Source organism: Theropithecus gelada, chromosome 1, assembly GCF_003255815.1.
Source record: "Theropithecus gelada isolate Dixy chromosome 1, Tgel_1.0, whole genome shotgun sequence".
Classification (NCBI taxonomy): domain Eukaryota; kingdom Metazoa; phylum Chordata; class Mammalia; order Primates; family Cercopithecidae; genus Theropithecus; species Theropithecus gelada.
Window position 1 is genome coordinate 218427326 of NC_037668.1, and position 12018 is coordinate 218439343.

Below are 12018 nucleotides of genomic sequence, written 5' to 3' on the forward strand. Positions count from 1 at the left end.
CCTCTCCTCACGTCTCACTCTTTGATGATATTCTTGCCTCATAATTCATTGAGAAAATCAAAGTAAACCAGGAAAGAACACTCTCATTTCCTACACTCCCATATTTCTAACCCGCCTGTCTCCTTGTCTTCTGTGCCATAACTATGCACCTGCACCTGCCTTCTACGCCATCACTATGGATGAAGCATCCCCCCTACTAAATGGCAACCCTTACACTCGTGCCCTGGATCCCTCCCCCTTCTTTGTCCTTGCGAATCTTTCCCTCTCCTTTATCAATTTCTCTCTCTTTGCATGCAAGTATGCCTCAGCATCTCCCATCTTCAAAATGCCCTCCATTGACCACACAGCCTTATCCAGCTGTTGCCCCCAAGTTTAAGTTGTCTCTTTTTCATCACATTTGCTTCTCAAACTGTTAAAGCAGTTATTTAAATCTCACTCCTCCCAGAGACCGCTCATGTCAAAGCGACCAGTGATCTCTATATTGCTGAGTCCAATAGTCTTGACATCAATGTTATCATGTTCTTTCTGATTTTCATCCTGCCTCCATGGTTCCTCTTCATCCTTTACTTGACCTCTACATGGTGAAGGGTCCTAGAGCTTTGTTCTTGGCCCACTTCTTTTTAGCTATACATATTCCTAGGTCATCCAACCAAGCCCCAAGTCTATAATGGCCATGACTCCAGTTTATCCAAATGTCTACTACTTGGCAGTCATGGATGTCTAAAAGGCATCTCCAACTTAGCATGATCAAACCATAACTCTTGATTTCCCTCCCCTCAACCTGCTCCTCCCCAAAATGTTTCACATCTTATAAATGCTAGAACTATCCACTCAATTGACCAGGTCAAAAATCTAGAAGTTATTCTTGAATCCTCTCTCCCTAACCAACTCAACATCTAACTCATTAGCAAGTTCCACAGACTTTACTCCAAAATATTTAAACGCTAATTATTTCGGTCTCCACCACTATCTGCAACAACAAAGCCATTTCCGGCATGCACTTCTGGAATAGCATCCAATTGGTTGACTCAATTAACTTTCGCCACATAACTACCCCCAAAACTTTGTGACTAAAAACATTATTTCTCACATCAATGTGGTTGTGGCCAGGGAAGGATAGTCCAGGAGAGCTTCACATGTTCGCAGTTGGTTGGATGTCAGCTGGATGTGGGCCATGACTTGACCATGTGTCCCTCATCATCCATCAGGCTAGCCTACACTCATTCCTAAGATGGTGGTCACAGGACTCCCAAGTTCAGCAAGAGGGCAAGTCCCAACTCACAAGTGTTTTTTAAGCCTCTGCTAGCATGCTGTTAATGTCCCATGTCCAAAGCAAGTCACAGTCCAGTGCAGTCAGAGCGGGGAGACACCACCGAAGAGTACAATTTGGGAGACTGGAAATAATTTGTGGCTCTTTTGACAATCTGCCACACTCATCTTCCTGTTTCCACCTCCTTTGCCTCTCTGAAATCCATTTTCCACACAGCAACCCAAGTAATCATTTTTAAACACACGCACAATCATTTCACTCCCTGGTCCAAACTTATGGCTTCATTCAAAATACAACCCCTGTTACGAATTTTAAAATCCTTCCGAGCTCTGGCTTCTGCCTACCTGCCCAGCTCATCTAACACCATCGTGTCCTTGCCTATTGTATCCCAGCAACAGTGATCTTTTGTTTCCTTGAATACAGAAAACTCCTTCATGCCTCAGATCTTTGCATTTGTTCCCTTTGACTGAAATACTCCTCCCCCTCATATTTGCGGGACTGGCTTTGTCATTCATATTTCAGCTTAAAACTCATCTCATTACAGCGATCTTCCTCGTGCAGCCAATTTAAGATTACTCTCAATGACTTCACCTTATTTAAATTTTCTGCAAAGCACATACCAGTGATAATTTGTTTGTCCCTGTTCCTGTTTATCACAGTATTCCCGAGGGCCTACAACACTGCCTGGCACATAGGAAGCACACAAAAAATATTTTTTAAATTAATGCAGAGCTGCATACTACGTCCCAGGATTGTGCTAAGCTATGGTTACTGGACCCTTCTCATCTCAGCAGGATAGTTTCACAAAACGTAAATTCCACACTGAGGATTAACTGGATGCACGTTACACCTCATCCCACACCAGTAACTCGTCTTCCTCTGTTTCCCCACCCCCTCCCCTTGCCAAAGAAAAAGTGAGGAGGGATTTGGAAAACTTAGGGTCATCACTCTGGTCTTTTGCCACATTTCGTTGGCTTCATCGAGCTCAACGCGACATGAACTACTAACAGCAGCAGCACCGGCGATGAGAGGGTGAATGAAAGTAGAAGACTTCACCGCCCGCGGACCGCAAGGCATCGGCCGCAGCTCCAAAGCACTGCATGCTGGGAGCAGTAGTCTCCCAGGGAGGCCTGGTCTGGTAGGACCGCGGCCCCCGCGGCATGCAGGGAGTTGTAGTCGAAGGACTGTTGAGACTCCGCCTCTGCGCTTATAGTAGCGAGGGGAATCCTCACTGCATGCTGGGAACTGTAGTGTTCCTGTGGCCCCGTGCCTCCAGAACGCGGAGGCGCCGAAGCTGCCGCCATTTTAGGTCCCGAGGTGCGGCGGCCAGGAAGCAGAGCGCAGGCGGGCTCAGTCCCGGCGCCGGGCCGGCCCCGCCCCCGGGGCGCCTGGCGCCCGCCCCTTGCTCAAGCCCCGCCTTTCCCCACGTGTCTGCCGCCTAGGGGAGGTGCCTCATCCGGAGCGGGCCGCCAACGGTCCGGCCCCGTCCGCACAGAGGCTCCTGTCGGCGGCGCCCGGGAGCGGCTCGGCTGCCCGATGCTTCCGCCCCGGCTGCCGCGGGCCGGGCTGTACGCTTAGTGCCCGGCTCGGGCCCCCTGAAGCGCCCGCGGGGGTGAGAGCGGCCTCCGGCCCGGCGGAGACGGAGCGGCTTGAGGACGAGGCGGCGGCCGCGGGGAGGAGGATGGGGGCTAACCAGTTAGTGGTGCTCAACGTGTACGACATGGTGAGTGCGGCCCCTGGCGGCCCCGAGCCCTGGCCCAGGCCGGCTTCCTCTCGCAGGTCGGGCTCGGACCCCGGCCCCAGGCGCTTCCTGCCTCGCGTCTCCGCCTCCAGCCTAGTTCTCGGGGGAAGCCGGGGGTAAAGGAGGGAGTGTTGTTCATTTTTAATCCTCGCACTGGTCGACGCTCCGGTGAACCCAGTCAGCCCGAGGCTTTTGGCCGGTGCTCAGGTGGGCTGGAACCCCTCCCATCCGCCCAGCTTGGCCGCGACCCTGGCTCTGGGCCCGACCCCTTGGCCCACGAGCAGTGTCCTTTCGGCAAAGCTTCCGTTGCGTGTCCAACCCCACTTGCCGGCCCCCGGGGCTGCCCCGGGACCCCCGTCCCGACCGCCTGCGCTCCCAGCTCCTCTGCTTCTGCCGAGCGGTGCATCTCTCTCCGTGGCTTAGTCTTCAAAAACTCCCAAGCCCCTCCAAGTCCAGAAAGTCACAGCTTTCGGGTGCCTGTGCACCCGATCTCTTCAAAGGTGAACAGGAGCCAACACACCCTTGCGTTGTGTGTTCAAGGCAACCTCGTTAAAATATGAATGAGGCTAACATTTCTCAAGAAAATAGCCCAGCTGGATTGATTCAGAGATCCTGGTGGTGCTCCTTTCCTACACCCTGAAGACCACTTTCCCGGTGATGCAACAGGTGACGTGACCACAGGAGAGGGAAGGGAAGAAGTTGTTTGTTGTGTCATGTAACTTTGGAGTCTGGCAGGCACGCAGAATCGAGCCCAAGAACTGGTTTGCCTGATTTTTGCAGTTGAAATGCCCCCAGAAAAAGCACCCGGTGGAGAGTTGTTGCAGTTAGATGGATGCTTGGGTGTGTTTGCTTGCTTTGGGTTGATGGGTTTTTGTTCTGTCGAATGGATTACCTCTGACTGCAATGCTTAAAATTCCTTGTAAGTTGACTGACAAATGAAAAATTGCCCATCGTGATTTTTGTTGGCTTAAAGATGCGGGAGAGCAGAAGGACTACAGGCCAGGAGTCTTACACAGTTCTAAACTTTGTATTCCCTTGTATTATTTATAAGTTTCTACATTTACAGTGTTATATCTTGGGTAGAAAGGGATTCCTCAGGCCATATCTGGGAATTGTGTCAGAAGGGTGTAGGAACTGCCTGCCACTTGAGATGAGTCCTCTGTTGAATTCTGATGTGAGCTTGGAGATGAAAGGAGATGAGTTCACATGCCGAGAAAAGTGGAACAGCAGAGGAAAAGTTGAAGAGGAGAATAAGCCAAACAAAAGATCCTAGAAAACCATGGCACTTTGTAAATTCTTTGGCCTGTGTCACTGTTGAGAAATAATTCTCTAGACTTAAACTTTTTGTGTTCAGCTGAACGCCTTTATTTTTCAAGGTTCTTACCGCCCTTGTACTTTTTCTGTGCACCACTCCCCCCCCATCTGAGTGTGGTGTGTTTTTTATTCATGAAGGCTATTACCGTCTTTCAGAATATATTCTGCTCTTGAGAGCACAGTGTGCCTTTTCTCCTAGATTATTAAACAAACCCGTTTATAAATTAGGATACAATGGCCAGAAGCCATGGTTTCAGAGCCTGGAAGAATTTGTGAGAATAGAGGAAGAGAGTTTTACCTTTTATATGAAAATGAAAATGCATTTTTTGGCATATAGTGGGCTTTACACTTTAGGCATTCTGTGATACAGGAAAATCTTTGCTAATTGTGGTCGATTGGGAAAAGCTAGAGATGGTATTCAGTATTTTCAAAGGGAGGACTGTTCTGGACGATGTTAAAATATTGACTAATTAACAAGATCTTATTCTTCACATCAAGTTTGTAAAATAGGTAGTTACAGAATGAAGCAGACGGGGAAGAGAGTAAGTGATCTGCCCAAACAACTAAAAATATAATCTAGAATTTGTCAACCAAAATCTGATTCACTATCTTCTAATTCCTGCATTTATGTCTTTATATTGCTTATGAACAGGAGATGAAGCATATGAATGTTTATCGGAATGATAAATAGTTGAATTATTAGACTTTTAATAAACTTGATCTTGCATGTTTTTTTGAGGGCTTTGAGTGTTTTACGTCACTGATTCAGCAACCTACCGGTACTTACTATTTTTGACGTGGTAGAAGCCACAAGGATGAGTTAACTGTCCTTTCTTCTTTAAGGAATTTAGAGTATTGTAGAGGAGATACACAACAGTGGTAACAATTCAAGACAGAATAGCACGGTTTTGATAAGAGCAGACAAGGATGTAAAGGAGGAGACTATATGTGGTTGCAGCATCAGGGAATGCTGAAAAATCAAAGGTATGAAACTTGAAGAATGGGTAGCATCCACAAGGGCAGAGAACAGTTGGCATGAACCAAATGGCAGGACTAGGGAAAGCACAGGTGGGATTTGGGAAGTAGCAGCTGGTCCAGTATAGCTAGAGTAGAGCGTAAATGAAAGGAGACAATACAGAAAGTGTGATTAGAACTTCATTAGTCCGATGAGTTGTGGGCTTGGGTGAAGGACTGAGGGGCTCCTTGAGCCAGCAGAATCATTTATGGTTTTCACGGAGGGAAACAGTGTGATCAGTTGTTTTAGAATGAAGACTAACGGATTGAGATACGAATTTTGGTCTATTATACTAATTTTTCTCAAGTCAGTTTTGGTTTTTGAAACATTTTTGCTTGATACCAAGGGTAAATTCCTTTTATCCTTGGTAATTCTTCCTATTCATCAGAGATGCCTTGGATGAGGATAGCTGTTACCTGTATAGGCCTAGTACATCAGCTGTCTGGTTCAAACTCTGTAAATATGAAAATCAACCTTTGGGATGCCCTTATAATCACGGTTATAGGGACCTCTTGCCATGTGTCCTTGTGTGTCTTTGTTAGGTCGCCCGTTCCAGCTCTGATTGTGTTTGTCCTGTTCTCTAGACTGGGCTGCTGCAGATCATTTCTTTTCTTCTGTAACTCTGCCGTGTGCACGAAAATAATTCTATTGGGGTCACCAGTATTAACTTCCTTCTCGTGGAAGAATACCGTGATCCTCAGAAGTTTACTTAATCATGCACAGTGTTCCTAAATTATTGCTTGCTGCCTTCTCGGTGATTATGTTCCCCTGTGTACTTTAGAGTAATCTACCACCAATAAAAACGTGCTGGAGCTACTTTCCGAGTCGTGGGAATGAGCTTGTTCACATATTCCTAATTGACTGGCACACATAGCAAAGCAGGTGACTCAGATTAGTTTCAAATACTGAGACGAATCTCTGGTGTAGTCATTTTAGCAGTCTTTATTTTTCATAGATCCAGATTTTGTGCTTTTCAGGTTATCTTGACTACTAATGAATTTTTATAAAATAAAAATCTGCAGGTATTTGATAATGTTTGCAAATTCATTGTGTTAACAAGTTTCTACCAATTTATTATTTATTTTATTTATTTGTTTTCTCACTCTGTCACCCGGGCTGGAGTGCAGTGGTGTGATCTCAGCTCACTGCAACCCCTGCCTCCCGGGTTCAAGTGATTCTCCCGCCTCAGCCTGCCAAGTAGCTGGGATTACAGGCACCTGCCCTCATGCCCGGCTAATTTTTGTATTTTTGTAGAGATGGGTTTCACCATGTTGGCCAGGCTTTTCTCAAATTCCTGTCCTCAAGTGATCCGTCCGCCTCAGCCTCCCAAAGTTCTGGGATTATAGGCATGAGCCACTGTGCCCGGCCTGTACCAGTTTTATTATAAAGTAGTACCTATACATCTTCAAAGTCTTTAAAGAATAGAAAAGAACCACTTTGTAGGACTCTTCAAATAAGGACATTTTTGTCTGGACTCCGTTCTTTTGGTGCCTGTCTCCATTAGACTCCTCCAACAGAGTGTAAGGTCAGGCTGGTGTGATAGATCCGACTTCTCATACATCTGCAGATCTAATTCAGACTTTCTGAACAAGTTCCAGAATCACACATCCCACCTAAATGATTCCTTCATATCTCAAATCAACATGTCCAGGAACAAACTTCTTCGAACCTTTTCCCCTACCCACACCACACACTCTTCCCTCTTGCCCCATGCCACTGCCCAAAAAGCCACCACTTTTGTTGTAGTTTCCCAAACCGGAAACCTGGGAGTAAACTTAAATTCCTCTTTATTATAAACCCTTCACGGTCAGTCAGCAGGCCCCGTCTCTTTGTTTTAGTTTGGTTGATTCTGTCTGAAAGCAACAGAGAGCTTGAGAGTCAGTGGCTTAAGCTGGAAGGATACTTAAGTCCAGAGATAAACAGGCCCTGGATTAGTTCACCAGCTCAGCTGTGCCATCAAGAACCAGGACTTTCCATCCTTTTACTCTGCCATCCTCAGCACGTTGGCTGTTGCCCTTGGTTCGTCCTCTCCTAGTTGTAAAGTAACTGCCATAGCACCAAATGTGGTATCCTCAGTCAGCAGTATATGAAGGAAGATGGAAGAAGATAGGGTCATTTTTTACATGCACCTCTGTTCTTTTAATAGAAAGGAAAAACTTAACCAGAGCCACACTCCTTCCCCCAAGAGATTATCTAGAACTGGCTTGTGTGCAACTGTGATGAAGGTGTGAAGTGGTATCTTGGTTTTTTTTTTTTTTTTTTTTTTTTTTTTTTTTTTTTTTGAGAAGGAGTCTTGCTCTGTCGCCCAGGCTGGAGTGTAGTGGCGCGATCTCGGCACACTGCAAGCTCCACCTGCCAGGCTCATGCCATTCTCGTGCCTCAGCCTCCCGAGTAGCTGGGACTACAGGCGCCCGCCACCGGGCCCAGCTAATTTTTTTGTATTTTTAGTAGAGACGAGGTTTCACTGTGTTAGTCAGGATGGTCTCGATCTCCTGACCTCATGATCCGCCCACCTCGGCCTCCCAAAGTGCTGGGATTACAGGTGTGAGCCACCACCCCCAGTCCTGATACCTGGTGTTTCTAACCACTATGCTGAGTTGTGGGTGAGGAAGGCAAAAAGTTGGAAATGGCAATTTGATGGGAACCTGTGATGCCTGACACATATTTTACTTTCTGGATATTGTTTAAATTGGTTACTTTATCCCCATTTCCACTAATGCTTCTCAAGTTCAGGCCCTCATCTCTATTCATATAATAGCCTCCTTACTAGTTTCAATCTCTAGTATTACTTCATTTTAATCCTCCCTCCATTCTGTTACCAAAGTAAGCGTTCTGAAACATAACCAGGATAAAGTGTAATGCACTTTATGATGTGGCCCCTGGCTGACAGTTACAGGTCCACTTCCGTCTTCTACTTAACACCCTTTATTCTCACACAGTGAAATTGTTTAGCTATCCAAACAGGCTATGTCACATCCCCGTATCTTTATGCATGCCCGTCCTTTTGTCTGGAGTGGCCTTGTCCAACATTGATCACCTGCAACCTGCTTGCTCCTTCTGGCTATAGCTTGGTCTTTATTCCTCAGACTTGAGTGAACTACTGTGCCCTAGTTGTACTTTGTGCATGTCTCCATTGCTGTGTATATTATCCTGTGCATCCCACCAGACTGTAGGTTCTCTGATAGCGTCATACTATTACCAGTGTCTAGAACAGGGCCTGTCACTAGACAGTGTTCTAGAAATATCTGCTGAATGAGTAGTGGGGCTTTAGCCAGTTTTTATTAGGAGAGGTGCTAGTACTTAAATGGCATGAAAAGATCATGTGATCCTCCTCTTCGTGCCAAATACCTATTTCTGGGTGATTTTCCTTTCCTTGTACCTCTACTTAAGTGCATTGCTAGATTTTAGCTTTGATTGTTGGACTAGGGTGCCCAAATGAAGGGGAGGGGAGGATTATAGGAATGGGACAGAAAAAAATCAAATATTTTTCTTTGATCAAACTTAAAACACTATGGGACTAGCCTGAGGAAATGTTTTTAATAAGTTTATTTCTTGAAGTTGGATCTTAATTACTCTTTGGAAGATAATATTTCCGAAAACATTGTCAGTTCCTGAATTTTAACATAAATTAACTAGTTAATAGGAATAATAGGAGCTGGTCGTCCTTTTTTTTTTTTTTTTTTTTTTTTAAACAGTAAGGAATTTACCTGAATTTACTTGTGTCAATATGCTTCTTGGGCAAATAGTGACCCGTGAGTCTAGCTAAGCAAAAAGGACAGTTGTACATCTGCCCTCCTGCATTATTTATGGCCTTGTCCTCTTTTCTTTTTGGGGGTGAGGGGGGTGGGGGAAGCTAGTATGTATGAGAAAAGAATTCAGTTTCCATACATACGTACATTTGTTTTTTATTGCTGCAATAACAAGTTGCCAATAACATAGTGGTTTAAAACAACACAAATTTATCATCTCACACTTCTGTAAATCAGAAGACCAGGTGGGTTAGCCCAGTTCCTCTGCTGTAGTCTTCACAAGCCCAAAATCAAGGTGTTAGGCTCTGGGGGCAAATCTGCTTCCAAGCTCATTCAGATTGTTAACAGAATTCAGTTGCTTATATTTGTAGGTCTGAGGTCCCATTCCTTTCTGCTGTCAGCTGGGATCCTCTCTCAGTTGCTTCAAGTGTCATCCAATCCTCCATCTTCAGACCAGCAATGGTGTGTGGAATCCTTATGCTTCAAATACCTCTAACTTCACTTTCCTCCACATCTGTCCTACCTCCAGCCACAGAAAGTTTTCTGTTTTTAAGAGCCCAGGTAATTGAGACCTACCCAGATATTCCAGGATAATTTCCTGATATTGAGGTTCATAATTTCAATGACATCTGCAAAGTCTCTTTGCTATGTAACATGTTCACAGGTTCTGGGAACATTTTGGGGAGTCATTCTGCTACAATGCCATCTATGAAAGGTGTTTTATAAACCCAAAAATGTTCAATTAAAAATTGTTTCATCATAGCAGCCACTCAACTTGGCATAGAATAAATATTGACCTAGTAACTTAAAATGGAAAAGTTAAAGTATTTGAAAAATACAACTCAGATGCCAGTAGGGTCCAAGCATATTAGTGACTAAAACCCCTTCAGACTTGCAGTGGCTTGCAGTGGCATGCTGTAGTGTATATTAGTTCCATGGCCACATTTATAACGGTGGATCAAGTTAACATTTGAAACTTGTAAATCTGATGCTTTAAAAATACGAGAGAGCCAACTATTTAGATGAATTCTTTGTTTTATGGATTTTTCTTTTTTTTCTTTCTTTTTTTTTTTTTTGAGACGGGGTCTCGCTTTATCGCCCAGGTTGGAGTGCAGCAGTGCCATCTCTGCTCACTGCAACCTCTGCCTCCCGGGTTCAAGCAATTCTCCTGCCTCAGCCTCCAGAGTAGCTGGGACTACAGGTGTGCGCCACCATGCCCAGCTAAGTTTTTTTTGTATTTTTAGTAGAGACAGGGTTTCACTATGTTGGCCACACTGGTCTCAATCTCTTGACCTCGTGATCCGCCTGCCTCGGCCTCCCAAAGTGCTGGGATTATAGGCGTGAGTGACCACGCCCAGTCAGATTTTTCTTAAGATGAGATGTACTTACCCTTTCCATTTGTTGGCTATCAAATTCTCTACAAGATTATTTGAATTCCAAAGCAACATTGTGCAGATGTCAGCCAGTTGGTTAATAAAATGTAAAGTGAGAACTGCCAAAATAATCTTAAACTATAAGAAAGGCAAAAATAATAATAAAAGGACAATGGGATGCATGAAAATAATTTTGTTTTAGTTTATCTGGAATGTATTTTGGTATAGATGTGACAGTAACTTAAAAACAATAAATTAAAAATCAACTAATTGGCCCCACATTATTTGAAATAAAAGTCTTTCCTCTCTAAATTGTGATGTCATCCTTAATCATAATACTAAATTCTTAGCCATGCAGAATTGTTGATTCTAGCCTTATTACCACACTATTTTAATTATTATACTTTCACATCATATTTGGAATCTGATTAGGCGAGTTTCCCTTTATTATTATTCCAAAGTTTTATTGGCCTTCATTTCCTTTTCTAGGAGTACTTTGTAAGGCTCTCTGAAAAAATTCCATAGGTTTTCGTTTTGTTTTAATTGTGTTAAAATACACATAACATAAAATTTACCTTTTTAACTATACAAGCTACTGTGTTAGGTGTATTCACATTGTTGTACAACCAGTCTTCAGAACTTTTTTATCTTGCAAAACTGAGACCCTATACCCATTAACAACTCCACATTTCTCCCTCCCCTCAGTCCCTGGTAATCATCATTCTGCTTCTGTGTCTGTGCATTTGACAAGATACCTCAGTTAAGTGAAATAATACAGTATTTGTTTTGTGACTAGCTTATTTCACTTAGCATGGTCCTCAGGGTTTATGTTGCAGCATGTATCAGAATTTCCTCCCTTTTTAAGGCTGATATTCCACTGTGTATGTATATACCACAAAAAAGCTAATTTCAGTGTCATTAGACACAGGTTACTTCCACCCTTTGGCTGTTATGAATAATGGTGTGTGAACATGGGTTTATAAAAGTAAAAATGTCTATTGAAGTCCTGCTTTCAGTTTTTTTGGATATATACCCAGAAGTCCATAGATTTTTTTAATTAGGCTTGCACTAAACTTATAAGTTAACTTGGGAAGAACTAACATCTTTTCTATCATATTCTTCCCCCCACCCCCATTGATGAAAACTGGATTTTTCTTTTTGTTTTTTGAAATTTTTATCCAGAAAATAGCTAAATAATGCCAAACCCATCTATCTGAACTGTCTATTAAACAGAATAAAGCTAATAAATAAGTAAAATATATGAGATAGTAAGTGGTGATAAGTGCTAAAGAGGAAGTGAAGAAAGGGAGGGACGGTGTAAGTCAGGATGATGTAGTTACTGGTTACTGCAGTTTCAAAGAGTGGTCAAGAAAGGCCTTACCAAGAAGGCGTTCCTGAAAGGTGAAGTATACCATGTAGAAAGGAGAAAGTGTTCCAGACAGAGGGTAAGCAAGTATAAAGGCTGTAAGTTAGGCCACATGCCACGTGTTAAGTAAATGTACAGCAAGAAATGAGAAGCTTTTAAGGAATTGCTGATTTAAGTTCTCAAGTAGATT

At 43.7% G+C, this 12018-nt stretch overlaps 1 protein-coding gene across 2 annotated transcripts in view; it reads left to right on the top strand.

Moving 5' to 3' along the window:
- The first annotated feature begins 2399 nt into the window (after nt 1–2399).
- Nucleotides 2400–12018, top strand: part of DESI2 (desumoylating isopeptidase 2) — a 64410-nt gene continuing 54791 nt past the window's right edge. For both annotated transcript variants that reach the window (XM_025392852.1, XM_025392858.1), the window contains exon 1: nt 2400–2993. In XM_025392852.1, the coding sequence (XP_025248637.1) occupies nt 2952–2993 (42 nt within the window). In that variant the 5' untranslated portion in view covers nt 2400–2951. The remainder of the gene's footprint in view (nt 2994–12018) is intronic.